General features: G+C 47.9%; 1 protein-coding gene across 1 annotated transcript; it reads left to right on the forward strand.

Moving 5' to 3' along the window:
* The first annotated feature begins 5,166 nt into the window (after positions 1–5,166).
* On the forward strand, positions 5,167–26,149 carry pigv (phosphatidylinositol glycan anchor biosynthesis, class V). The gene is made up of 4 exons (XM_085962730.1): positions 5,167–5,646; positions 15,266–15,418; positions 21,480–22,655; positions 25,524–26,149. Exons 2-4 carry the CDS (start codon positions 15,347–15,349, stop codon positions 25,791–25,793), a joined length of 1,518 nt encoding a protein of 505 aa, XP_085818856.1. The 5' UTR covers positions 5,167–5,646; positions 15,266–15,346; the 3' UTR covers positions 25,794–26,149.
* Positions 26,150–27,206: the final 1,057 nt, after the last annotated feature.

Genomic DNA, 27,206 nt, shown 5'->3' on the forward strand with positions numbered 1-27,206 from the left:
TGGGAGGGTATGCTGTGAGGAGGATGTCATGAAACTCCAGTACGATTTGGACAGGTTGGGTGATTGGGCAGAAACATGGCAAATACACTATAATGTGGATAAATGTGAGGTTATCCACTTTGGTGGCAAAAACAGGAAGGCAGATTATTATTTGAATGGCAATAGATTGGGAGAAGGGGAAGTGCAGAGAGACCTGGGTGTTCTTGTGCACCACTCGCTGAAGGTAAGCATGCAGGTGCAGCAGGCGGTTAAGAAGGCAAATGGTATGTTGGCCTTCGTAGCAAGAGGGTTCGAGTACAAGAACAAGGATGCCTTGCTGCAGTTGTACAGGGCCTTGGTGAGTTGTGTGCAGTTTTGGTCACCTTACCTGAGGAAGGACGTTCTTGCCATGGAGGGAGTGCAGCGAAGATTCGCCAGGCTGATACCTGGGATGGCAGGAATGACGTACGAGGAGAGATTGTGTCAATTGGGCTTATACTCACTGGAGTTTAGAAGATTGAGAGTTGATCTCATCGAAACCTATAAAATTCTGTCAGGTCTGGACAGACTAGATGCAGAAAGGATGTTTCTGATGGCCGGGGAGTCCAGAACCAGGGGTCATAGTCTAAGGATAAGGGGTAAGCCATTTAGGACTGAAATGAGGAATTTCTTCACCTAGAGAGTGGTGAACCTGTGGAATTCTCTGCCACAGAGGGCGGTGGAGGCCAGTTCATTAAATATATTCAAGAAAGAGTTGGATATATTTCTTGAGGCTAAAGGGATATGGGGAGAAGGCAGGGACAGGGTACTGAATTTGGATGATCAGCCATGATCTCATTGAATGGCGGAGCAGGCTCGAAGGGCCGAATGGCCTACTGCTCCTATCTTCTATGTTTCTATGTAAGGATGAGTGAGGTATAAAATCATCCATGCAGCTAGAATAACATCAATTACTTCAGGACAGATACAAGGCTCCGAAGAGTATGATCAGTAGTTAATGGAGAGTGTAGTGTCACGGTTATGGTGCTGCACTAACAACCTAGCGGCTACCTGGGTGAGTTATGAAAGTGGTAATTCCTCAGCTGACGTCAGATGAGCGGTCCATGGGTTCACTGATCTTCCGAAAGGGAACCTACATGATGTGGCCTGCACTGCCCTGCACTGAGGTTACTGTTATGAGGATTGATTGTGGTTCCTACTTCCATGTCACTATCGGGGACTACATCCAACCCTCCTGTGTGGCAGCGATAGAATCCCAGAGTTCAGGTATTTACTGAGCCTTCACAGATTTGCATGTCCGCCCATGATTTGTTAAATTGTAGCTTGCAGTCTCCAGAGAGAGGGGGGGGCGGTCTTGCTTAACTCACTTCCAATACACCTGCAAACTCCTCCTGATAATACTGCTTTTCGTAGCAGTCAGACTGTGGGAAATGCCCCTGCTGGAAGAAGTTTCTAGATTTCCAAAAGTAGTTGTGGAGTTTCAGTCCAAACAGCAGCATTGTTACTTTGTACCAGCCGCTGTGTTCTGTTGAATGGCAGAGCAGGCTCGAGGGGGCCGGCTCCTATTTCTTATGTTCTGTGTCTCTTGACCTGCAGCGATTCAGGCCCTGGGATGGGCAGTTCACTGCTGTGTGAAGGATTGTGCCATCAGCAACGGGAACAGCAGCAGGTCTTCTGTGGGATGAGGAGGAACAGCTGTGCTAGTCTCGGCCGAGGTTAATGATTCGGATTCTGGATTCTCCGATCCAGCTCTTGCTATTTTTGGTGCGATATCTGTCTTCCCTTATCTCTCTGCCAGACTTGTAAACCCAGGTTTTTGTGGTCTATGAATATAGAACAAGACCAGCAGAGGTGGGGCAAGGCAGTCTCGCCAAAGGGAGTTCTGCACCTGAAATGTCATACGTGCAGTAAGGTAAAAATATATTCCACTGAGAAGAAAAGGGTGTAAAAGAAAAGACAGCCATCCGTGGCTAAGTAAAGAAATTAAGGATAGTATTCGACTAAAAACAAGGGCATATAAGGTAGCCAAATCTAGTGGGAGGATAGAGGATTGGGAAAACTTTAAAAGACAGCAAAAAATAACAAAAAGATTGATTAAGAAAGGGAAGATAGATTATGAAAGTAAATTAGCAAAAAATATAAAAACAGATAGTAAGAGTTTTTATAGTTATATAAAAAGAAAAAGGGTGGCTAAAGTAAATGTTGGTCCCTTAGAGGATGAGACCGGGAAATTAATGGTGGGAAATATGGAGATGGCAAAAACACTGAATATTTTACATCAGTCTTTACAGTAGAAGACACTAAGAATATCCCAACACTGGACAAACAGGGGGCTAAAGGGGGGGAGGAGCTAAACACAATCAAAATCACGAAGGAAGTGGTACTTGGTAAAATAATGGGACTCGAGGCGGATAAATCACCTGGACCTGATGGCTTACATCCTAGGGTCTTGAGGGAAGTGGCGGTAGGGATTGTGGATGCATTGGTAATAATTTTCCAAAACTCCCTGGACTCAGCAAAGGTCCCGGCAGACTGGAAAACTGCAAATGTAACACCCTTATTTAAAAAGGGCAGCAGACAGAAGGCTGGAAACTATAGACCGGTTAGCCTAACATCTGTGGTAGGTAAAATTTTGGAGTCCATTATTAAGGAGACAGTAACAGGACATTTGGATAATCATAATTTAATAGGACAAAGTCAGCATGGTTTTATGAAGGGGAAGTCATGTTTGACAAATTTGCTGGAGTTCTTTGAGGAAGTAACGTACAGGGTGGATAAAGGGGAACCAGTGGACGTAGTGTATTTAGACTTCCAAAAGGCATTTGACAAGGTGCCACACAAGATTATTGCTTAAGATAAAAAATCACGGGATTGGGGGTAATATTCTGGCATGGATAGAGGATTGACTATCTAACAGAAGGCAGAGAGTTGGGATAAATGGTTCATTCTCAGACTGGCAATCAGTAACAAGTGGTGTTCCGCAGGGGTCAGTGCTGGGTCCCCAACTCTTTACAATCTATATTAACGATTTGGAGGAGGGGACCGAGTGTAACATATCAAAGTTTGCAGATGATACTAAGATGGGAGGGAAAGTAGTGAGCGAGGAGGACATAAAAAACCTGCAAGGGGACATAGACAGGCTAAGTAAGTGGGCAGAGATTTGGCAGATGGAATACAATACTGGAAAGTGTGAGGTCATGCACTTTGGCAGGAAAAATCGTAGAGCAAGTTATTATCTTAATGGCAAGAAACTGGAAAGTACTGAAGTACAAAGGGATCTGGGGGTCCTGGTGCACGAAACTCAAAAGGTTAGTATGCAGGTGCAGCAAGTGATCAAGAAGGCCAATGGAATGTTGGCTTTCATTGCTAGGGGGATAGAATATAAAAATAGGGAGGTATTGCTTCAGTTGTACAAGGTATTGGTGAGACCGCACCTGTAATACTGCGTACAGTTTTGGTGTCCATACTTAAGAAAGGACATACTTGCTCTCGAGTCAGTACAAAGAAGGTTCACTCGGTTAATCCCGGGGATGAAGGGGTGGTCATGAGGAGAGGTTGAGTAGATTGGGACTCTACTCATTGGAGTTCAGAAGAATGAGAGGCGATCTTATTGAAACATATAAGATTGTGAAGGGGTTGGATCGGGTGGAAGCGGGGAAGATGTTCCCGATGATGGGTGAAACTAGAACTAGGGGGCATAGTCTTAGAATAAGGGGCTGCTCTTTCAAAACTGAGATGAGGAGGAACTACTTCACTCAGAGGATGGTAGGTCCATGGAATATGCTGCCCCAAAAAGCTGTAGAAGCTACATCCATTACATAAATTTAAAACAGAAATAGACAGTTTCCTAGAAGTAAAGGGAATTAAAGGTTACGGGGAGTGGGCAGGAATTTGGACATGAGTCTAGGTTCGGATCGGTCATGGCCCTGTGGGTAGCGGAGCGGGCCCAGGGGCCGTGTAGCCTGATCCTGCTCCTATTTCGTGTGTCTAATTCTGTTAGATTCAGGAGATGGTTCTGTGATAGTGGATTGGCGGTTAGGATCAGATCAGCCATGATCTTATTGAATGGCGGAGCAGGCTCGAGGGGCCGATTGGCCTACTCCTGCTCCTATTTCTTATGTTCTTATGTCGGAGGGGAAAATATGTATGAGTGAAAGAAAGCTCAGTCAGGGCACCAACGGAGAGATGTGAGGTGATCTTTTTAACCATCGAGTGTTCTATCCTAGCCACAGATGACTTGATGTTCCAGAACTGGGTCAGTTCACAGGCCAGTGATGGAGAGAATGGATCTCTCAGCAGCTCCTTCCAGAGATCCGTTCTCATTAGAAAATGCTTTACCATTTTACAAAGAAAAATAATTCTTAATCAAAGAATCCCTGAGCAGACTGACTTGTACAAGGACTTGCTGGGTGGTTACACCTAGTACAATTCAGCCCATCTTAGCTCATCCGGAAAGAAAACCCCACGGTGCCCCCACGGTGGCTGTTGAGGTTTCCACTCACTGCCCTTTGCAGGAGCCTGTCGATCACTGTCAAGTGGATTTGCACCTCTAACAGGGTATGTTTAAAGTGCTCCCTATTTTCACATTTCATTGTTTCAGCCTCACCTACTACCCGCTTTGACAAAAATTAATTTACAGTCACAAACATTGCTTTTCTTTCTCAATATTTCATTTTCTTCCCTGTAACGCTACCCTCTGAATCAAGCCCCACTCGGATTCAAACACCGAATCTAGGCTGTTAGATCAGTGCAGTGCTGGAGGAATGCTACGCTGTCGGAGATGCCATTTTTCAAATGAGATGTTAAACCGAGGCTCTATCTGCATTTTGAGCTGAAAGGTGAAGTTATGTGGCTAGTGGGGGAAAAGCTGGGTGTTCAATAATCCTCAACCAATAACGTGAAAAACAGATTAACTGGTGATTTATCTCTTTTCTGTTTGTGGGACCTTGTGCACAGATTAGCTGCTGTCTTTGCCTACACTTCGAGTAATTCATTGGATGTGCAAGTTTTTTTTCCAGCAGCGAGCCCCTGAGTCAGCTGTGCCTCTTCAGCATCAGAGACACAGGAGGTGGGAGCCACTGATGCCTAGTGCCAGCACTCCGCTCATGTCTACGTCCCACTGGAATTACTGCCAATAACAAAAATGGCAACCGCCTCCTTCACTTTACTGCGCAACCGCGTGCCAGTAATTCCCATCAGGCGATGCGGCGTTTCGCCCGGAAGAAATCGCAGGAGGTCAGGTTGGATTTTTGCTGTTCAGTGGAGGTGGTGAGTGAGCGGGGACCGGCGTCCGGGCCTCCGACACCGGCCCAATGAGCGGCTTTGAGCAGGAAGCGAAGCGTCGCCATAACAGCGTCCAAACCCAGGGGACCCCCCAAAACCAAATCCCCTCTCCCCAAACTCGGACACACCCCCAGACCTCGAAGGCACTGAATGCCTCTGACCCCGTTAATGTTCCATCAGGAACTGCAGGACTGACCGGATTCGTTAAAGCTGCTATTCATCCAGACATCACCGCACAAGAAGGATCCCATTCACCCAGCACCCAGGCTGGGGTGGCGGCTGCTTCATTGGAGCTGCTGCAATCCCATTTCCCTGGATCCCTTCACGCTCTTCCCAGTCTGATTCTTTCCCCAGATCCTGTCTCCAGCTCGGTGGCCTCTTGTGGTAAAGTGCTCGGTGTTGAGATTCTGTGTGTCTTGAGACTCGGGAGTCTGTTCATACAGTGAACATTTATCTAGTGTCCTTCACTTTAAAACATTCCAAAGCCCTTAATGTACAAATAATTATTTTGAAGTGTCGTCACTGTTATCTAGTGGTTTGTGGACACCAAATCGCACACAGCAAGATTCCAGAAAGATCAATGAAATGATGAATCTATTTTTTGGTGGTGGTGTTTGAGGGAGGAATGTTGGGCAGGATACCGTGGAGAACTATCTGCTTTTCGAATAGTGCCATGGGATCTTTTACTTAAACTGGAGTAGCATACGGGACTTGCTTAACATCTCATTCGAGGGAAGGCCCCTCTGACAGTGCAGTGCTCCCTCAGTACTGACACTCCCAACAGTGCAGCGCTCCGCTCCCTCAGTACCGACCCTCCGACAGTGCAGTGCTCCCTCTGTACTGACCCTCCGACAGTGCAGCGCCCTTTGTACCGAACTGGAGGGTCAGCCTAGACTGTGTGCTCAAGTATTGGAGTGGGGCTTGAACATACAATCTTATTCAGAGGTGAGAATGCTACCAAAATTAAATCTGGCAAGAAGGACATGCAACAGGAGTCTAGTTCCAATGGCAGCATATCACGGGCTGGGGAGATCCAGCTGCAATCTGATTGAATGAGGTAGTGATTGGTTACAAACCAGCGACGGCTCACTGGTATCTGCCTAAATTTGTCTCATCAAACCAATGAATTTTTAATCCCAGGACAGGAAGAGTTTTGCTATCAATTGCTACCTTGGGATGTTTTACTACGTTAAAGGCACAACATAAATGCAAGTTGTTGTGGAAATTGAAAGCTGCCATTCTGGACTGAGAGGGAGAGCAGGAAATGTCAGTGCAAGATTGAGCTGTAAATGGAAAGGACTTGCATTTATACAGCGCCTTACACAAGTGCTTTAGAATCACAGAATGATACAACACAAAAGGAGACAGCCATTCGGCCCATTGTGCCTGTGCTCTTTGAAAGAGCTCTCCAATTAGTCCCACGCCAACGTTCCCGCTAAGTTGCGCAGCAGTCTGCTGGTCCCACGCAGCATGGAACCGGCTTTTCCAATGTGAAATTTCGTGCATGCGCGAAACTTTGAATGGGCTGCGCAGCCCGTTAAAGGGACCGCACACCCAAATTTAAAATTGGGGGGAACATTGTCCCACTCCCCTGTTCTTTCCCCATAGCCTGGCAAATTATTCCTTTTAATGTATTTATCCAATGCCCTTTTGAAAGTAGTTATTGAATCTGCTTCCACCAGCCTTTCAGGCAGTGCATTCCAAATCACAACAACTCGCTGCATAAAAAAATTCTCCTCACATTCAATTTGTGCACCGCAAGCTCCCACATATCCTTCTTGCTTGGTTTACCTTTGGTAACACTCTCACCTCTGAATTAGAAGGGGAATGCTTGTGTTATCTACAGCTTAGAAGCTGACTGCAATAAATACAAAAAGGCCACAGCTTTCATAGATATCGGTTTAGACCCAGTCGTTTTCAAGTTTTACTGTATGGGAGGCTCCCTCAAAATATTGTCACACATGCAGAGACCCTACAAATATTGACACTCTCAAGGATCCTGTACCAATATTGACAGGCTCCCAGGCAATGTTCCCTGTAATTTTGTTTGGCGCCGCGCGGGCCATTCAAAGTAACGCACATGCGTGGTTTTTCTCATTGAAAAGACGGCTGCACGGGGTCCCTGGCAGCTTACAGGGAACTTTGCTCCAAATATTGACAGTCCTGGGGAGCCCCTGTGAATACTGACACACTCCCAGGGACTCCCTGCATATATTGCATAGAATCTACAGCACAGAAACGGGCCATTCAGCCCAACTGGTCCATGTCTGTGTTTATGCTCCACACGAGCCTCCTCCAACCCGTCTTCATCTAACCCTATCTGCATATCCTTCTACTCCTTTCTCGTGTTTATCTAGCTTCTCCTTAAATGCATATATGCTGTTCGCCTCAGCAATTCCTTGTGGTAGCGAGTTCTACATTCCAATCACACTCTGAGTAATTAAGTTTCTCCTGAATTCCCTATTGGATTTATTAGTGACTATCTTATATTTATGGCCGCTAGCTTTGGACTCCCCCCACAAGTGGAAACATCTTCTCTACATCTACCCTATCAAACCATCTTCATAAGGCCTTCAAGGCGGAGAGAGTTTGGGTACAAACCAAGCATATTTCCATAAGGAGGAAAGATGGGGCATCCAAAGCTAGAGCTCCCTGAATGACAAAGGAAATAGAGGTTAAAATAAAACCGAAAAAGGAGGTTTATGTCTGGTACAGAATACAATTGAAAACCAGGCAGAATACAGAGAGAGGAAATTTAAAAAAGATATAAGACGGGCAAAGAGAGTATGAGAAAAGATTACCGGGTAATATAAGACATAACGTCAGTGGTGGGAAAACTACTAGAGACCATTGTCAAGGACAAAATTAGTTCTCACTTGGAGAAGCATAGGTTAATAAGGGACGGCCAGCACAGATTTGTTAGTCAAATGGTGTCTGACTAACCTGATTGAGTTCTTTGATTATGTAACAGAGAAAGTTGATAAGGTAGATGTTGTATTTATGGACTTTCCAAAGGCATTTAATAAAGTGCCACATAACAGACTTATTTGGAAAATAGAAGCATGTGGTATTAAAGGGACAGTGGTAATTTGGGTATGAAATTGGTTAAGGGATAGAAGGCAGAGAGTAGTGGTGAATGGATGTTTTTCTGACTGGAGAAGTATGCAGAGGGGTACCACAAGGATCAGTATTAGGACCATTGCGTTTCTTATATATAATAAATGACCTGGACTTGGGTATAGGGAGTACAACTTCAAAGTTTGCGGATGATACAAAACTTGGCAACATAGTAAGCAGGATACGAGCAGACTTCAGGAGGACCCAGGAGAGTTCAAACTCAGCGGGAGCAGAGCGAGAGCGCCAAAACCCGGGAGAGTTCAAACTCAGCGGGAGCAGAGCGAGAGCGCCAAAACCCAGGAGAGTTCAAACTCAGCGGGAGCAGAGCGAGAGCGCCAAAACCCAGGAGAGTTCAAACTCAGCGGGAGCAGAGCGAGAGTGCCAAAACCCAGGAGAGTTCAAACTCAGCGGCGGCAGGTAGCGAGAGCGGCGGACCTGTGGGAGACTCGGTGGCGGCGGCGAGGTAATAAAAGCGGCAGCGGGGCCAGGAGAGGCCTCAGAGCAGCGGCGGCAGGTAGCGAGAGCGGCGGACCTGTGGGAGACTTGGCGGCGAGGAGGTAATAAAAGCGGCAGCGGGGCCAGGAGAGGCCTCAGAGCAGCTGCGGCAGGTAGCGAGAGCGGCGGACCTGTGGGAGACTCGGCGGCGGCGAGGTAATAAAAGCGGCAGCGGGGCCAGGAGAGGCCTCAGAGCAGCGGCGGCAGGTAGCGAGAGCGGCGGACCTGTGGGAGACGCGGCGGCGAGGTAATAAAAGCGGCAGCGGGGCCAGGAGAGGCCTCAGCAGCGGCGGCAGGTAGCGAGAGCGGCGGACCTGTGGGAGACTCGGCGGCGAGGTAATAAAAGCGGCAGCGGGGCCAGGAGAGGCATACCAAACTCCAGTCTGCGAGCTCAGAGGGTAGCAGAGAGGTAAAAAGTAATCAGGGTGTGACGTCACCAGGGAGCAGGTAAGTGATTGGTTGGTGAGTATTTCTCTCTCTTCATTACAAGCTTGAATTCTGTGGTGTTAAATTTCTAGGGTCTCTGTGTTGTAGTGGGGACAGTTGGTAAATAAAGCGCCCTAGAGTATACCTGTAACTGGGGTATTGAATACATTTTTTAATTAATTAAAGGAGTAAGTCATGGCAGGAGAGCTCAGCCCCGTGTTCTGCCCCTCTTGCTCCGTGTGGGAAGTCAGGGACGCTGCCAGTGTCCCTGGCGACCATGTGTGCGGGAAATGCATCCAGCTGCAGCTACTTGTAGACCGCATTGCGGCGCTCGAGCTGCGGGTGGATGAGTTTTGGAGCATGCGCGATGCTGAGAGGGTCGTGGATAGCACATTTAGCGAGTTGTTCACGCCGCAGGGTAGGGCTGCACAGGCAGAAAGAACTTGGGTGACCATCAGGCGGAGCAACAGAGGCAGGCAGGAAGTGCAGGGGCCCCCTGCGGACATCCCCCTTTCAAACAGGTATACCAAGTTGGATACTGTTGAGGGGGATGACTCACCAGGGGAAGGTAGCAGCAGCCAGCTTCCTGGCACCAGGGATGCTTCTGCTGCTCAGAAAGGGAGGAAAAAGAGTGGGAGAGCAATAGTGGTAGGGGATTCTATCGTAAGGGGAACAGATGGGCGTTTCTGTGGCCGCAAACGTGACTCCAGGATGGTTTGTTGCCTCCCTGGGGCCAAGGTCATGGATGTCACTGAGCGGCTACCGGGCATTCTTAAGGGGGAGGGTGAGCAGGCAGAGGTCGTGGTCCACATTGGGACCAACGACATAGGTAGGAAGGGGGATGAGGTCCTGCATCAAGAATTTAGGGAGCTAGGTAGCAGATTAAAGAACAGGACCTCAAAGGTTGTAATCTCTGGATTACTCCCAGTGCCACGTGCTAGTGAGTATAGGAATAGGAGGATAGAACAGATGAATGCGTGGCTAAAGAGTTGGTGCAGGAGGGAGGGTTTTAGTTTCCTGGATCACTGGGCCTGCTTCTGGGAAAGGTGGGACTTGTACAAGTCGGACGGGTTGCACCTGAACCAGAGCGGGACAAATATCCTTGCGGGGAGGTTTGCTAGCACTGTTGGGGGGGCGGGGGGGGGGGGGTTTAAACTAACTTGGCAGGGGGATGGGATACAGAGGGGAGCTGAAATAGGGGGTGATGTGCTGCCAATTATAGAGAAAAAAACAAGTCAGCTTGGTAGACAAGGCAAATATACAAGGGCAAGGCTGGATGGCATCTATTTTAATGCAAGGAGTCTTGCAAATAAGGTGGATGAACTGAAGGTGGTGATAAACACATGGGAGTATGATATTGTTGCTATCATGGAGACATGGTTGAGGGAGGGGCAAGACTGGCAGCTCAATATTCCGGGGTACAGAATCTTCAGGCGAGACAGAGGGGGAGGTATAAGAGGAGGGGGTGTCGCAATATTAATTAAGGAGTCAATTACTGCAGTAAGGAGGGATGACATATTAGCAGGTTCCTCTAATGAGGCCATATGGGTGGAGCTTAAAAACAAAAAGGGGGCAAGCACTTTGCTGGGAGTGTACTATAGGCCTCCAAACAGTCAGGGGGAGATAGAGGAACAGATATGTAGGCAAATCTCAGAGAAATGTGCAAATAATAGGGTAATAATAATGGGGGATTTCAACTTCCCCAATATTAACTGGGATAGTCAGTGTGAAAGGCTCAGAGGGTGTAGAATTCTTAAAGTGCATCCAGGAGAGCTTTTTGAGCCAGCATGTAGAAAGTCCTACAAGAGAGGGGGTGGTACTGGACCTAATTCTAGGGAATGTGGCCGGCCAAGTGGAAGAAGTGCTAGTAGGTGAGCATTTTGGTGACAGTGACCATAATATGGTGAGATTTAAGGTGGTCATGGAAAAGGACAGGGATGGGCCGGAAATAAAGGTTCTAAATTGGGGGAAGGCCGATTTTAATAGGATAAGGCAGGATCTGGCCAAAATGGACTGGGATCGGCTACTTGTAGGAAAATCCGCATCGGAGCAATGGGAGGCTTTCAGAAGGGAGATTGAGATCATACAATGGCAACATGTTCCCGTAAAGGTCAAGGGTGGTTCCAAAAACCACAGGGAACCTTGGATGTCGGGATATACGAGAATGGATTAGAATAAAAAGGAGGGCTTTTGGCAGATACAAAAGGCTAAAGACGGAGGAAGCCCTAGAGGAGTACAAAAAGTGCAGGGGGATACTTAAAAAAGAAATTAGGAGATCAAGGAGGGGCCATGAAATAACACTGGCGAGCAAAATAAAGGAAAATCCTAAGATGTTTTATAAGTATATTAAGGGTAAGAGGATAACTAGGGAAAAAATAGGGCCCATTAGGGACAAAAGTGGCAATCTGTGTGTGGAGCCGGAAGATGTAGGAGGGGTTCTAAATGAATTTTTTGCATCTGTTTTCACTATGGAGAGAGACGATGTAGACATAGAAATAGGGCGGGGGGACTGTGATATGCTCGAACATATTAACATCGAGAGGGAGGAGGTATTGGCGGTTTTAGCAGGCCTAAAAATGGATAAATCCCCAGGCCCGGACGAAATGTATCCCAGGCTGCTGTGTGAGGCAAAGGAAGAGATTGCGGGGGCTCTAACACATATATTCAGAACCTCTCTGGCCACAGGGGATGTGCCAGAGGACTGGAAAACCGCTAATGTAGTACCATTATTCAAGAAGGGGAGTAGGGAAAAACCGGGGAACTACAGGCCAGTGAGCCTAACATCAGTGGTAGGAAAATTATTGGAAAAAATTCTGAGGGACAAAATTAGTCTCCACTTGGAGAGGCAAGGATTAATCAGGGATAGTCAACATGGCTTTGTCAAGGGAAGATCATGTCTGACTAATTTAATTGAATTTTTTGAGGGGGTGACTAGGTGTGTGGATGAGGGTAACGCAGTGGATGTGGTATACATGGATTTCAGTAAGGCCTTCGATAAAGTCCCGCACAGAAGACTGGTCAAGAAGGTAAGAGCCCATGGAATCCAGGGTGCCTTGGCACATTGGATACAAAACTGGCTTAGTGGCAGAGGGTGATGGTCGAAGGTTGTTTTTGTGACTGGAAGCCTGTGGCCAGTGGGGTACCACAGGGATCGGTGCTGGGTCCCTTGCTGTTTGTGGTCTACATTAATGACTTGGATATGAATGTAAAAGGTATGATCAGTAAGTTTGCGGATGATACAAAAATTGGTAGGGTGGTAAATAGCGAGGAGGGTAGTCTCAGTCTGCAGGATGAAATAGATGGGTTGGTCAGATGGGCGGAACAGTGGCAAATGGAATTTAACCCGGAAAAGTGCGAGGTGATGCACTTTGGGGGGACTAACAAGGCAAGGGAATACACAGTGAATGGTAAGACCCTAGGCAAGACGGAGGGTCAGAGGGATCTGGGTGTGCAAGTACACAGATCCCTGAAGGCGGCGGAACAGGTGGATAAGGTGGTAAAAAAGGCATATGGGATACTTGCCTTCATTAGCCGAGGCATAGAATATAAGAGCAAGGAGGTTATGATGGAGCTGTATAAAACACTGGTTAGGCCACAGCTGGAATACTGTGTGCAGTTCTGGTCGCCACACTACAGGAAGGATGTGATAGCTTTGGAGAGGGTGCAGAGGAGATTCACCAAGATGTTACCAGGGCTGGAGCGCTTCAGCTATGAAGAGAGACTGGGCAGATTGGGTTTGTTTTCCTTGGAGCAGAGGAGGCCGAGGGGGGGACATGATTGAGGTGTACAAAATTATGAGGGGCATAGATAGGATGGATACTAAGGAGCTTTTTCCCTTAGTAGAAGGGTCAATAACTAGGGGGCATAGATTCAAGGTAAAGGGCGGGAGGTTTAGAGGGGATTTGAGAAAGAACTTTTTCACCCAGAGGGTGGTTGGAGTCTGGAACTCACTGCCTGAAAGGGTTGTGGAGGCTGGAACCCTCGCAACATTCAAGAAGCATTTGGATGAGCACTTGAAATGCCATAGCATACAAGGCTACGGACCAAATGCTGGAATATGGGATTAGATTAGACAGGGCTTGATGGCCGGCGCGGACACGATGGGCCGAAGGGCCTCTATCCGTGCTGTATAACTCTCTGACTCTATGACATACACAGACTGGCGCAATGGGCAAACACATGGCAGATGCAATTTAATGTGGTTAAGTGTGACGTGATGCACTTTGGGAGAAACAACATGGAGAGACAGTGGCCCAGAAATTCGGGTCTCCACGGGTGAGTACGCGCTGGGTACTCACCCGTAGGCCCAACGAAAGTGCCGGTTTCGTGCACGCACTGTGCATGTGCGGGAAACTGGAACTTCCGTTCCCTTAAAGGAAGGGGTTCAGAGGTCGAACGCGTATGCCGGAGAGGCAGCGCGTGCGCCTGGAACTTATGTTTTTTTTCCCAGGTTTTCCCGGGAGGGTAAGTCTCCAGCAGTTACACTTTTAAAAAGCAGGCGCAAGGCCTGCTTTTAACAAGGTAAGTGGTGAATTAATTAAAATTAAAATATTTTTTCCACAGGTTTATTATTTTTTAATTCTTTAAAGAAAGGTAAGTTTATTTTTAGCCCTGTTAGAAAATGTAATTAATTTTTTAAAATTTAAATTATTGTTTAAAGTAGTTATTTTATGTAATTTATAGTTATTTAAAAAAAAGTGATTTAAAAAAAATTTATTTTAAGTTTTTGTTATGTTTTGGGGCTTATAGTATTTATAGTTTTGACAGCTCTTCCTGTCAATTTTATGAATGGGCATTTCCCTGCTACCATTGGCTCTCCATGGCCCACGTGATCCCAGGGAACACATCGAACTAATTGCGCCCCTGGGATACGCAAGCACTGCGCGCCGGCAGTTGGAGGTGGCCCAGGATCAGAATCTCATGCGGGCCCACAGCACAATGGCCGGTGCACTAGGTAAGTGCAGGTCGGAGGCTTGCACTCGCGGGAAGCCTCCGACCCGAATTTCTGGGCCAATATAATCTAAACGGTACTATTTTGAGGGGATTGCAAGAGCAGAGGGACCTGGGGGTGCATATTCACAAATCCTTGAAGGTGGCAGGGCAAGTTGATAAGGCAGTTAAGAAAGCATATGGGATACAGGAAACTTTGTGCTATCCGGCACCCACGGGACCGAGCTGCTGCCTTTGCCTAAAAAGTGCCGTACTCTCCAGAGTTAATGTTGAGAGATACGGAGATTCTTGACAACAAACACTGTTGCTTAGCAACAGCTTCTAAACACTCAGGTGTGGCCCTAAAGCTTTGTAGCTGAAGCTGTTGCTATAGCTACAGACCTTGCACAGCTTGACTGTTCAAACAAAGCAAAAAAAACAAACAAAAAGAATAAAAAACGGCGGCTGATTTTTGCCGGTGGCTCCAGATTGCCGGATAGCTCACCTCCGGATAGCACAAAGTTTCCTGTACTTGGCTTTGTAAATAGGGGCATTGAATATAATAACAAGGAAGTTAATGCGAAACCTTTACAAATCACTGGTTAGGCCTCAGCTGGAGTATTGTGTACATTTTGGCATCACACTTTAGGAAGGATGTCGAGGGCTTGGAGAAGGTACATAGGAGATTTACCAGGATGAAACCAGGGATGAGCGACTTCATTTACGTGGAGAGATTGGAGAAGCTGGGATTGCTGCCCTTGGAGCAGAGGGAGACACTGACTGGGGCAGGGTTGGGTAGGGGTTGGGGAATGAGGGGGTGTCGGGGTGGGTGTGGATCAGCCACCTTCTATGGGAGGGAGCAAGGCCCATGGGCCGATGATCATTTGTGGCTACATGTTTAAGACGTTCTACCGGACACTAACTTCTCTCTCAGAGCCTGACTGACCGGCTGTGTTGCCAGTATTTACAACATTTCCTGTTGTTTTGTGACTCTGTTCTGGGATGTTCCTATTAACATTCTGTAATCCAACTTCAGGAATCGTGAGATGACGCGTTGTTTGCTGTCACTGTGCAGAAGATCAGTGCTGTGATCTGATTGGAGACCTGCACCAGGAACATGGCAGCATCTGACCTTCGATCGGTCGTGCACTTTGCCCTTTGCTCCAGGATTCTGGCCATCCTTTTCCAGGTCAGTCTCTACTTCAATCCTCCCACAGTTCTAATCAGCACCGCGATTTCATGGATTAAAGGAATACCCCAAGGAAAAGTGAAAACGCTCACGTATTTGTGTTCTAAACACAGACTGTGTTCATTTCCTGTCCCTAAATTGTGGGACATTTTGCAGGCAATGCCCCCTGGGTGCTGACCAGTGTTCACAGGGTCCTGGTTATGCAGACTGTCCATGACTAATATTAGTCCCCACTCCCCTCCATTCGGTGTTGGGCTTGAGAAATTCACTGCAATATTGGGGTACACATCCTTGAGCGTATGGTCCCCTCCTAAATCCATGCCTATCTTTCCATGTTTGAATCCCTCCAATCAGGATCCCGCCCCTGCCACAGTACTGAAATGGCCCTTATCAAAACCACAAATGACATGCACTGTGACTGTGGTATACTATGCCTCCTCATCCTTCTCGACCTGTCTGCAGCCTTTGGCACGGTTGATGCTCCTCCAACGGCTCTCCACCATTGTCCAGCTGGATGGGCCTGCCCTCGCCTGGTTCCAATCCTATCTATCCAATCGTAGCCAGAGAATCACCTGTAATGGCTTCTCTTCCCGCTCAGCCATCACCCCTGTGCTCGCTGACCTACACTGGCTGAGCCTCGGGCTCCCAGTCCGGCAGCATCTCGATTTTTAAAATTCTCATCCTTTTTTTCAAATCCCTCCTTGGCCTCGGCCCTCCCTATCTCTGTAACCTCCTCCAGCCCTACAGCCCTCCGAGATCTCTGCACTCCTCCAATTTTAATCGCGTCACCATTGGCGGCCAAGCCTTCAGCTGCCTAGGCCCTAAGCTCTGCAATTCCCTTCCTGAACCTCTCTACCTCCTCTTTTAAGATGCTTCTTAAAACCTACCTCTTTGACCAAGCTTTTGGTCACCTGTCCTAATCGCTCCTTATGTGGCTCGATGTCAAATTTTTGTTTGATAACGCTACTGTGAAGCGCTTTGGGATGTTTTAGAAACATAGAAGATAGGAGCAGGAGTAGGCCATTCGGCCCCTCGAGCCCGCTCCGCCATTTAAATAGATCATGGCTGATCATCCAAATTCAGTACCCTGTCCCTGCTTTCTCCCCATATCCCTTGATTCCTTTAGCCTCAAGAAATATATCCAACTCCTTCTTGAATATATTTAATGAATTGGCCTCAACTGCCCTGTGTGGCAGAGAATTCCACAGGTTCACCACTCTCTGGGTGAAGAAATTCCTCCTCATCTCAGTCCTAAATGGCTTACCCCTTATCCTTAGACTGTGACCCCTGGTTCTGGACTCCCTCGCCATCGGGAACATCCTTCCTGCATCTAGTCTGTCTAGTCCTGTTAGAATTTTATAAGTTTCAATGAGATCCCCTCATTCTTCTAAACTCTAGCGAATATAAGCCTAATCGACCCAATCTCTCCTCATACGTCATTCCTGCCATCCCAGGTATCAGTCTGGTGAATCTTCGCTGCACTCCCTCCATGGCAAGAACATCCTTCCTCAGATAAGGCGACCAAAACTGCACACAATTCTCAAGGTGTGGTCTCACCAAGGCCCTGTACAACTGCAGCAAGACATCCTTGCTCCTGTACTCTCATCCTCTCGCTATGAAGGCCAACGTACCATTTGCCTTCTTAACCGCCTGCTGCACCTGCATGCTTACCTTCAGCGACTGGTGCACAAGGACACCCAGGTCTCGTTGCACTTCCCCGTTTCCCAATCTATTGCAGTTCAGATAATCTGTCTTCCTGTTTTTGCCACCGAAGTGGATAACTCGCATTTATCCACATTGGGCAGATGCATGGCAAATGCAGTATAATCACCCAACCTGTCCAAATCGTATTGGAGTTTCTCTGCATCCTCCTCACAGCACACATGCCGACCCAGCTTTGTGTCGTCTGCAAACTTGGAGATATTACATCTAGTTCCCTCGTCTAGATCATATATATAAATGTGTGTGTGTATATATATGTGTGTGTGTATATATATGTATATGTTACAGCTTGCCATAAACAGAGGGACAACCACTAAATATAAGAAAAGAGTATATATAAATTATATGAAAGTATATTTATACACTCAGGGATATATCTGTTTATACACTGTATGGATAGATCTGTATTTTTGTGAACAAACATGAATGTTTTCTGATGCTTTGGCAACATAAGATGTAACTTGTTATGCCAATAAAGCGATTTGAATTGAAATTGAATTGAATAGCTGGGGTCCTAGCACCGATCCCTGCGGTACCCTACTAGTCACTGCCTGCCACTCGGAAAAAGACCCGTTTATTCCAACTCTTTGCTTCTTGTCTGCCAACCAGTTCTCTATCCAAGACAGTAATTTACCCCCCCAATCCCATGTGCTTTACCTTTACATGCTAATCTCTTACGCGGGACCTTATCGAAAGCCTTCTGAAATTCCAAATACACCACATCCACTGGTTCTCCCTTATCTATTCTACCAGTTACATCCTCAAAAAATTCCAGTAGATTAGCCAAGCATGATTTACCTTTTGTAAATCCATGTTGACTTTGTCTGATCCTGTCACTGTTTTCCAAGTGCTCTGCTATTACACCTTTTATAATGGACTCTAGCATTTTCCCCACTACCAATGTCAGGCTTACCGGTCTATAATTCCCCGTTTTCTCGCTACCACCCTTTTTAAATAGTGGGGTTACATTAGCTACCCTCCAATCCATGGGAACTGTTCGAGTCTATCGAATTTTGGAAGATGACCAGCAATGCATCTACTATTTCTAGGGCCACTTCTTTAAGTACCCGAGGATGTAGATTATTGGGCCCTGGGGATTTATCGGCCTTCAATCCCGTCAATTTCCCTAACACCATTTCCCTACAAATACTGATTTCATTCAATTCCTCCCTCTCATTAGACCCTATGTTCCGCAGTATTTCTGGGAGGTTATTTGTGTCCTCCTTTGTGAAGACAGAACCAATGTATGTATTTAATTGGTTAGCCATTTCTTTGTTCCCCATTATAAATTCCCCTGATTCTGACTGCAAGGGACCTACGCTTGACTTCACCAATCTTTTTCTCTTCACATATCTATAGAAGCTTTTACAGTCAGTTTTTATGTTCCCTGCAAGCTTGCTCTCATAATCTATTTTCCTCCTCTTAATTAATCCCTTTGTCCTCCTTTGCTGAATCCTAAACTGCTCCCAATCCTCAGGTTTGCTGCTTTTTCTGGCCAAATTATATGTCCTCTCCTTGGATCTTATGCTATCCCTAATTTTCCTTGTTAGCCACGGTTGAGTCACCTTTTTTGTTTTATTTTTATGCCAAACAGGGATGAACAAATTCTGTAGTTCATCCATGCAATCTTCAAATGTTTGCCATTGCCTATCCACCGTCAACCCTTTAAGTAACGTTCCCCAATCCATCCTAGCCAATTCGTGCCTCATACCATCGTAGTTTCCTTTATTTAAATTCAGGACCCTAGTCTCTGAGTCAACTACTTCACTCTCCATCTTAATGAAGAATTCTATCATATTATGATCGCTCCTCCCCAAGGGGCCTCGCACAGCAAGATTGCTAATTATTCCTTTCTCATTACATAATACCCAGTCTAAGATGGCCTGATCTCTAGTTGGTTCCTCGACATATTGGTCCAGGAAACCATCCCGTATACATTCTAGGAATTCCTCCTCCACAGTATTGTTACTAATTTAGTTAGCCCAATCTCTATGTAGATTAAAGTCACCCATGATAACTGCTGTGCCCTTATTGCACGAGTCTCTAATTTCCCGTTTAATGCCATCCCCAACCTCAGCATTACTGTTTGGGGGTCTGTATACAACTCCCACTAACGTTTTCTGCCCCTTGGTATTTCTCAGCTCTGCCCATACAGATTCCACATCATCAGAGCTAATATCCTTCCTTACTATTGTGTTAATCTCCTCTTCAACCAGCAATGCTACCCCACCTCATTTTCCTTTTTTTCCTGTCCTTCCTGAATATTGAACACCCCTGGATGTTGAATTCCCAGTTTTGGTCACCCTGGAGCCATGTCTCCGTAATCCCAATTATATCATATCCGTTTACATCTATTTGCGCAGCTAATTCATCCACCTTATTACGAATGCTCCTCGCATTAAGACACAAAGCCTTCAGGCTTGATTTTTTAACACTCTTAGTCCTTTTAGAATTATTATTTACTGTAGCCCTGTTTGATTTACACCCTTGATTTCTCTGCCTTCCACTTCTGCTTTTCTCCTTCCTGTCTTTTGTTTCTATCCTTGCTTCCCTTTCCCCTGTCTCCCTGCACAGGTTCCCAACCCCCTGCCATTTTAGTTTAAACCCTCCCCAACAGCACTAGCAAACGCTCCCCCTAGGGCATCGGTTCCAGTCCCGCCCAGGTGCAAACCGTCCAGTTTGTACTGGTCCCACCTCCCCCAGAACCGGTTCCAGTGTCCCCGGAATTTGAATCCCTCCCCCTTGCACCATTCCTCTAGCCACGTATTCATCTGAAATATCCTTCTATTTCTACTCTGACTAGCATGTGGCACTGGTAGCAATCCTGAGATTACTACCTTTTGAGGTTCTATTTTTTAATTTACCTCCTAACTCCCTATATTCAGCTTTTAGGACCTCATCCCGTTTTTTACCTATATCGTTGGTACCTATATGCACCACGACAACTGGCTGTTTACCCTCCCCCTCCAGAATGCCCTGCAGCCGCCCCGAGACATCCTTGACCGTTGCACCAGGGAGGCAACATACCTTCCTGGAGTCTCGTTTGCTGCCGCAGAAACGCCTATCTATTCCCCTTACAATAGAATCCCCTATCACTATAGCTCTCCCACTCTTTTTCCTCCCGTCCTGTGCAGCAGGACCACTCATGGTGCCAGGAAGTTGACATAGTTTTACTATGTTAAAGATGCTATATCAATACAAGGTGTTGTTGTTGTTGTACACTTCCTAAGAGTGCTGACTCTCGCTGGGGTACAGTTCCTGAGGGTACTGACTCTCGCTGGGGTACAGTTCCTGAGGGTGCTGACTCTCGCTGGGGTACAGTTCCTGAGGGTGCTGACTCTCGCTGGGGTACAGTTCCTGAGGGTGCTGACTCTCGCTGGGGTACAGTTCCTGAGGGTACTGACTCTCACTGGGGTACAGTTCCTGAGGGTACTGACTCGCTGGGGTACAGTTCCTGAGGGTATTGCCTCTCGCTGGGGTACAGTTTCTGACGGGGCTGACGCTCACTGGGCTACAGTTCCTGAGGGTACTGACTCTCACTGGGGTACAGTTCCTGATGGGGCTGACTCTCACTGGGGTACAGTTCCTGAGCGTACTGACTCTCGCTGGGGTACAGTTCCCGAGGGGCTGACTCTCGCTGGGGTACAGTTCCTGAGGGTACTGACTCTCGCTGGGGTACAGTTCCTGAGGGTACTGACTCTCGCTGGGGTACAGTTCCTGAGGGTACTGACTCTCGCTGGGGTACAGTTCCTGAGGGTACTGACTCTCGCTGGGGTACAGTTCCTGAGGGTACTGACTCTCGCTGGGGTACAGTTCCTGAGGGTACTGACTCTCGCTGGGGTACAGTTCCTGAGGGTACTGACTCTCGCTGGGGTACAGTTCCTGACGGGGCTGACTCTCACTGGGAAACTGGACCCCAGTGTACCTCCTCTGCCCTGCTCCTGCAAAGTGCTGCTTTCTCAGCACAGACTGGTTGGAAACAAGGAGGTTCCAGTTTCGTGTGGCTCGATCCCACAGGCACTAAACCTGGGCTCAAACTGATAGATAATCCAATTTTCTCCAATTATGATCAGATATTTTTTAGAATCCAATTTTCTAGTAATTAACATTTTTAATTGATTAAAAATGTGTCTCTGAAGGAGCCACTTGTACCTGCAGTCTGCGGGGAGGTACCTGGATGTGATTTGTCAAGCAGTAACATTGAAGGGGCTGCACACATGCTTTAAGATCCGTGCTGTCCCACAGTAGTCTCTATGTTTGACACAGTTTTATGGGTGGGTTTATGCTGGATTTACTTGCTGGAGAGAAGATTTACCCCGCCTCATTGCTTCTTTTCCAGATGGTGTTTAATTCTCTGATTCCTGACCACAAAGCAGACGCGTTCCGAGTGCCCCAACTGCACAGTCCAAGCGCTGGCGACGTGTTGCTGGAGATCCTGTTCAGCGGTTTCTCTCGCTGGGACGCACAGCACTTCCTGTTTATAGCAGAATTTGGCTACATCTATGAACAGAACTTTGCTTTCCTGCCATTGTTTCCGGCGAGCCTGCGGGCAGTGGCGGAGACGGTGCTTGGGCCCCTCCGATGGTGGCTCAGTCTCCACAGTCGGCTGCTGCTCGCCGCAGTGCTGCTTAACACGGTGATCTTCGTTCTGTCGGCAGTTGTTCTCTACCAGCTGGGTGTCGCTGTGCTCCGGGATCGCAGGCTGGCCTCCCTCTCCAGCCTCCTCTTCTGCCTGACCCCAGCCAGTGTCTTCATGTCTGCAGCCTATTCCGAAAGCATGTTCGTGCTGCTGGCATTCAGTGGAATGCTGCACCTGGAGAAGGGGCAACTTCTGACCAGCTGCATTCTGTTTGCCTTGTCCACAGCAGCTCGCTCCAACGGGATTGTAAATGCAGGATTTCTGCTTCACTCCCAGCTGAGGCATTGCTCTTTGTACGTGAGACCCGAGCTAAAGATTAGAGGAAAGGACTCCCAGAAGTCATGGTTAAGTCTTGTCCTTCGGTCTGTGCTGCTAGTGGCTGCAGGAACAGTGGTGATCGTGCTGCCCTTCGCACTCTTTCAGTATTATGGATACCTGATGTTCTGTAAATCAGCTGTTAATCCAGCCCTGGACATTCCGCCGCTTCTGCTGCAGCTGGCCAGGGACAAGGGCTATCGTGTCCCGGATAAGGATGGTGTTCTGCCCAGCTGGTGCCATCACCGATACCCCATCATATACTCTTACATTCAGGACACCTACTGGAATGTGGGCTTCCTGAGATATTACCAGCTCCGCCAGCTGCCCAACTTCTTGCTGGCGTTCCCGGTTGTGGCTTTGGGAGTGTGGGCAGTCTGGCAGCATGTGCGTGCTGATCCCTGGTATTGCCTACAGCTGGGTCTAGTCTGCAAAAAGCTGAAGGAAGAGACTAAAAGAGACGGCAAACCACTGTCCGGCTTCCATAGTCACCGAGTGTTTGTCTACATCGTTCACGCGGCAGCACTGCTGGCATTTGGCGTCTGCTTCATGCACATCCAGGTGAGAACTGTGTGAAAGGACGATAAACACGGTGTGCACCGAGAGTACACGTGGAGCGATCGGTCACTCCCCACACCCTTTAATATCCCACTCTCCATGCCCTTTAATATCCCACCCAGTCTAATCCCACTCTCCTGCTCGGTCCCATAAACCCACACTTTCCAAGCAGCTAACTCCCTTTTAAAAGAATTCATCAACTCTTCTTCCACATTAATTTGTGATCGAGAATTCTACATTCTAAGCCCCTGTGTAAAGAGAGCTGACCACTAGTGACACTGTAGGAACTGAGGTTCCTAGCTGAAGAATTGAGATCGACGCAGAGAATCAAAAACAATCAAATTTAATGAACAAACGAAGTTAAACAGTAAACTGCTGGATACAATGCAAATAGGTCTGGTCTGGTTGAAAGCCTCTCTAGAACTGCTAGAAGGTTCCGAGCACTGACATCATCATGTCATCACGTTCTTCCTGCCGTTGGGGGATCACGTGACGGGCGGCATGACGTCATAAGAACATAAGAAATAGGAGCAGGAGTAGGCCAACCGGCCCCTCGAGCCTGCTCCACCATTAAATAAGATTATGGCTGATCTGATCCTAACCTCAAATCTTCTATCACTCTCCATCCACCCGAACCATGTGATCTCCTGGGAGAGGCGAAAAACCAGATAAAAGACCCAATGGCCAATTTGGGAGAAAAAAATCTTGGAAATTCCTCTCCGACCCATCTAGGCGATCGAAACTCTTCCAGGAGATCACTCTGTCCCTATATTTTCTACAGTACTTACCTTCTGTAAAGGCGATCTCCACCCCAGCCAGGAACAGGAATAAAACCATCTCCTGAAATCTAACACAGAATTAGAACACAGTAGGAGCAGAACCAGGCTACACGGCCCCTGGGCCCGCTCCACTACCCACAGGGCCATGACCATTCCGAACCTAGACTCATGTCCAATTTCCTGCCCGCTCCCCGTAACCCTTAATTCCCTTTACTTCTAGGAAACTATCTATTTCTGTTTTAAATTTATTTAATGATGTAGCTTCCACAGCTTTCTGGGGCAGCAAATTCCACAAACCTACCACCCTCTGAGTGAAGAAGTTTCTCCTCATCTCAGTTTTGAAAGAGCAGCCCCTTATTCTAAGATTATGCCTCCTAGTTCTAGTTTCACCCATCATTGGGAACATCCTCACCGCATCCACCCGATCAAGCCCCTTCACAATCTTATATGTTTCAATAAGATCGCCTCTCATTCTTCTGAACTCCAATGAGTAGAGTCCCAATCTACTCAACCTCTCCTCATGACCACCCCCTCATCCCTGGGATTAACCGAGTGAACCTTCTTTGTACTGACTCGAGAGCAAGTATGTCTTAAGTATGGACACCAAAACTGTATGCAGTATTCCAGGTGCGGTCTCACCAATACCTTGTACAACTGCAGCAATACCTCCCTGTTTTTATATTCCATCCCCCTAGCAATAAAAGCCAACATTCCATTGGCCTTCTTGATCACTTGCTGCACCTGCATACTAACTTTTTGAGTTTCGTGCACCAGGACCCCCAGATCCCTTTGTACTACAGTACTTTCCAGTTTCTTGCCATTAAGATAATAACTTGCTCTATGATTTTTCCTGCCAAAGTGCATAACCTCACACTTTCCAGTATTGTATTCCATCTGCCAAATCTCTGCCCACTTACTTAGCCTGTCTATGTCCCTTTGCAGGTTTTTTATGTCCTCCTCACTCACTACTTTCCGTCCCATCTTTGTATCATCTGCAAACTTTGATATGTTACACTCGGTCCCCTCCTCCAAATCGTTAATATAGATTGTAAAGAGTTGGGGACCCAGCACTGACCCCTGCGGAACACCACTAGTTACTGATTGCCAATCTGAGAACGAACCATTTATCCCAACTCTCTGCTTTCTGTTAGAGAGCCAATCCTCCACCCACGCCAGAATATTACCCCCAATCCCGCGATTTTCTATCTTGAGCAATAATCTTTGTGTGGCACCTTGTTAAATGCCTTTTGGAAGTCTAAATACACTACGTCCACTGGTTCCCCTTTATCCACCCTGTATGTTACTTCCTCAAAAAACTCAAGCAAATTTGTCAAACATGATTTCCCCTTCATGAAACCATGCTGAGTTTGTCCTATTAAATTATGTTTATCCAAATGTCCCGTTACTGTCTCCTTAATAATGGACTCTTAACATTTTACCAACCACAGATGTTAGGCTAACAGGTCTATAGTTTCCAGCCTTCTGCCTACTACCCTTTTTTAAATAAGGGTGTTACATTAGCAGTTTTCCAATCTGCCGGGACCTTTGAGTCCAGGGAGTTTTGGAAAATTATTACCAATGCGTCCACAATCCATACCGCCACTTCCACATCACGCGGAGTAAAGGAAAGAAGCCATAGTACAGTTAACAGATACATTAAAGGTGCAGCCCCCGGTTGCACTACATTGCTGTTAAAAGAATTATAAACAATTGTCCTGAATCCCCTGGTGGCTCCGCCACAACACGGTATTTAGTTTGGACACAGGATTACAAACTATAACTTTGTGCAGCTCTCTTCGGAGACAGAGAGGTCTGTACTGAACGTCATGGGACGGACGGTGAAACCACCTGCTGTTGACCCGAGAGCGGCTGAAGTGAGGACAGATATAATGTTTGATGGAAGGTCACTGACCTGAAACGTTAACTCTGTTTTTCTCTCCACAGATGCTGCCTGACCTGCTGAGTATTTCCAGCCTTTTCTGTTTTTATTTCAGATTTCCAGCAGCTGCAGTATTTTGCTTTTGTTTAAGTGTGTTTGGTTTGTTTGCTTGAAGATGTGAAATAACTAGTAATTCTCTTGCTTTTTGTGCAGGTTGTGACCAGGTTCCTAGCCTCCTCCTCACCCGTGCTGTACTGGTTCTCTGCTCACCTCCTCCGGGAAGCGGAGCCTGCACATTTGACTCCGGACTTTGCTACCTCACCTCCTCCCTACAAGTTAGGGATCATTCCCAGAAACCCGCTCACTGCTCTGCTGCAGGATTGGAGGGGCTGCAGTCTGACGGTGCGCTGCATTCTCGGATATTTCTTGCTGTACTGGCTCCTCGGACTCGCTCTGCATTGTAACTTTCTCCCGTGGACCTGATCACTGGAGAAGCTGACTCACCGCTCCCAGGTCTTCCCCACCTCCTGGTCCACCATGATTGTGGGACAGTTCCCACCCAGCTCTCTTCAATGGCACCCATGTTTTCCTGGCATTGGGGGTAATGTGGGGGTGAACCTTGGTGAGGTGGGGGTGAGCCATGGTGGTGCTGTGGTGAGGTGGGGGCAAGCCGTGGTGCTGTGGTGAGGTGGGGGCGAGCCATGGTGGTGCTGTGGTGAGGTGGGGGCGAGCCATGGTGGTGCTGTGGTGAGGTGGGGGCGAGCCATGGTGGTGCTGTGGTGAGGTGCGGGCGAGCCATGGCGGTGAGGTGGGGGCGAGCCATGGCGGTGAGGTGGGGGCGAGCCATGGCGGTGAGGTGGGGGCGAGCCATGGCGGTGAGGTGGGGGCGAGCCATGGCGGTGAGGTGGGGGCGAGCCATGGCGGTGAGGTGGGGGCGAGCCATGGCGGTGAGGTGGGGGCGAGCCATGGCGGTGAGGTGGGGGCGAGCCATGGCGGTGAGGTGGGGGCGAGCCATGGCGGTGAGGTGGGGGCGAGCCATGGCGGTGAGGTGGGGGCGAGCCATGGCGGTGAGGTGGGGGCGAGCCATGGCGGTGAGGTGGGGGCGAGCCATGGCGGTGAGGTGGGGGCGAGCCATGGCGGTGAGGTGGCGAGAGATCGGGGCAACCTGTGCCAGTCTCTGGGTGGTTGAGATCAGTGCTCTTTGCTCAGCTCCTGGTTGTGGAATGGTGGAGGATTATGGGTCGGGAGACAAAGCATAGAAGCTGGGTGGAAACATGTAAGGCCGGTATATGTATCGCTGCTGTTGGACGGATCAGCTTCAGGTCCATGGGCCTCGCTCAGTATCTGCCACGTCTGCTGGAGAGAAGAGTTCTAGAGGAGCGGACACATTGATCTGTCGGTCGGCGCTGGATGGTGCTGCACAGCCGGGAGCCCAAACACAGCAGGTCCTGTAACCAAAGGGGCAGCAAAGTCACATCCTGCCATGTGCCCCGTCCACACTGTGATGGTGACACTGTGGCTGTCATGGCCCTATCCCCCCTCCTGCTAGACGCAGGATTGGTACATCCTGCTGATCACATGCGGTGAATGTAGGATCCACATCAGTATTCACGCCACACAAGTGCCAGGCAATGACCATCTCCAACAAGAGAGAGTTTAACCACCTCCCCTTGACATTCAATGCATTACCATTGTTGAATACCCCACCATCAACATCCTGGGGGGGTCACCATTGACCAGAAATTTAACTGGACCAGTCACATAAATACTGTAGCTACAAGAGCAGGTCAGAGGCTGGGTATTCTGCAGCGAGTGACTCACCTCCTGACTCCCTAAAGCCTTTCTACCATCTACAAGGCACAAGTAAGGAGTGTGATGGAATACTCTCCACTTGCC

The sequence above is a fragment of the Somniosus microcephalus genome, chromosome 20 (assembly GCF_052327205.1).
Source record: "Somniosus microcephalus isolate GS21.2 chromosome 20, FLI_Smic_1.0, whole genome shotgun sequence".
NCBI classification, from domain to species: Eukaryota; Metazoa; Chordata; class Chondrichthyes; order Squaliformes; family Somniosidae; genus Somniosus; species Somniosus microcephalus.

Coding starts and splice junctions, on each gene's coding strand:
- pigv (XM_085962730.1), top strand. CDS start 15,347: ATGGCAGCATCTGACCTTCGATCGGTCGTGCACTTTGCCCTTTGCTCC. Junction 15,419..21,479: donor TTCTGGCCATCCTTTTCCAG/GTCAGTCTCTAC, acceptor CTTCTTTTCCAG/ATGGTGTTTAATTCTCTGAT. Junction 22,656..25,523: donor TCTGCTTCATGCACATCCAG/GTGAGAACTGTG, acceptor CTTTTTGTGCAG/GTTGTGACCAGGTTCCTAGC.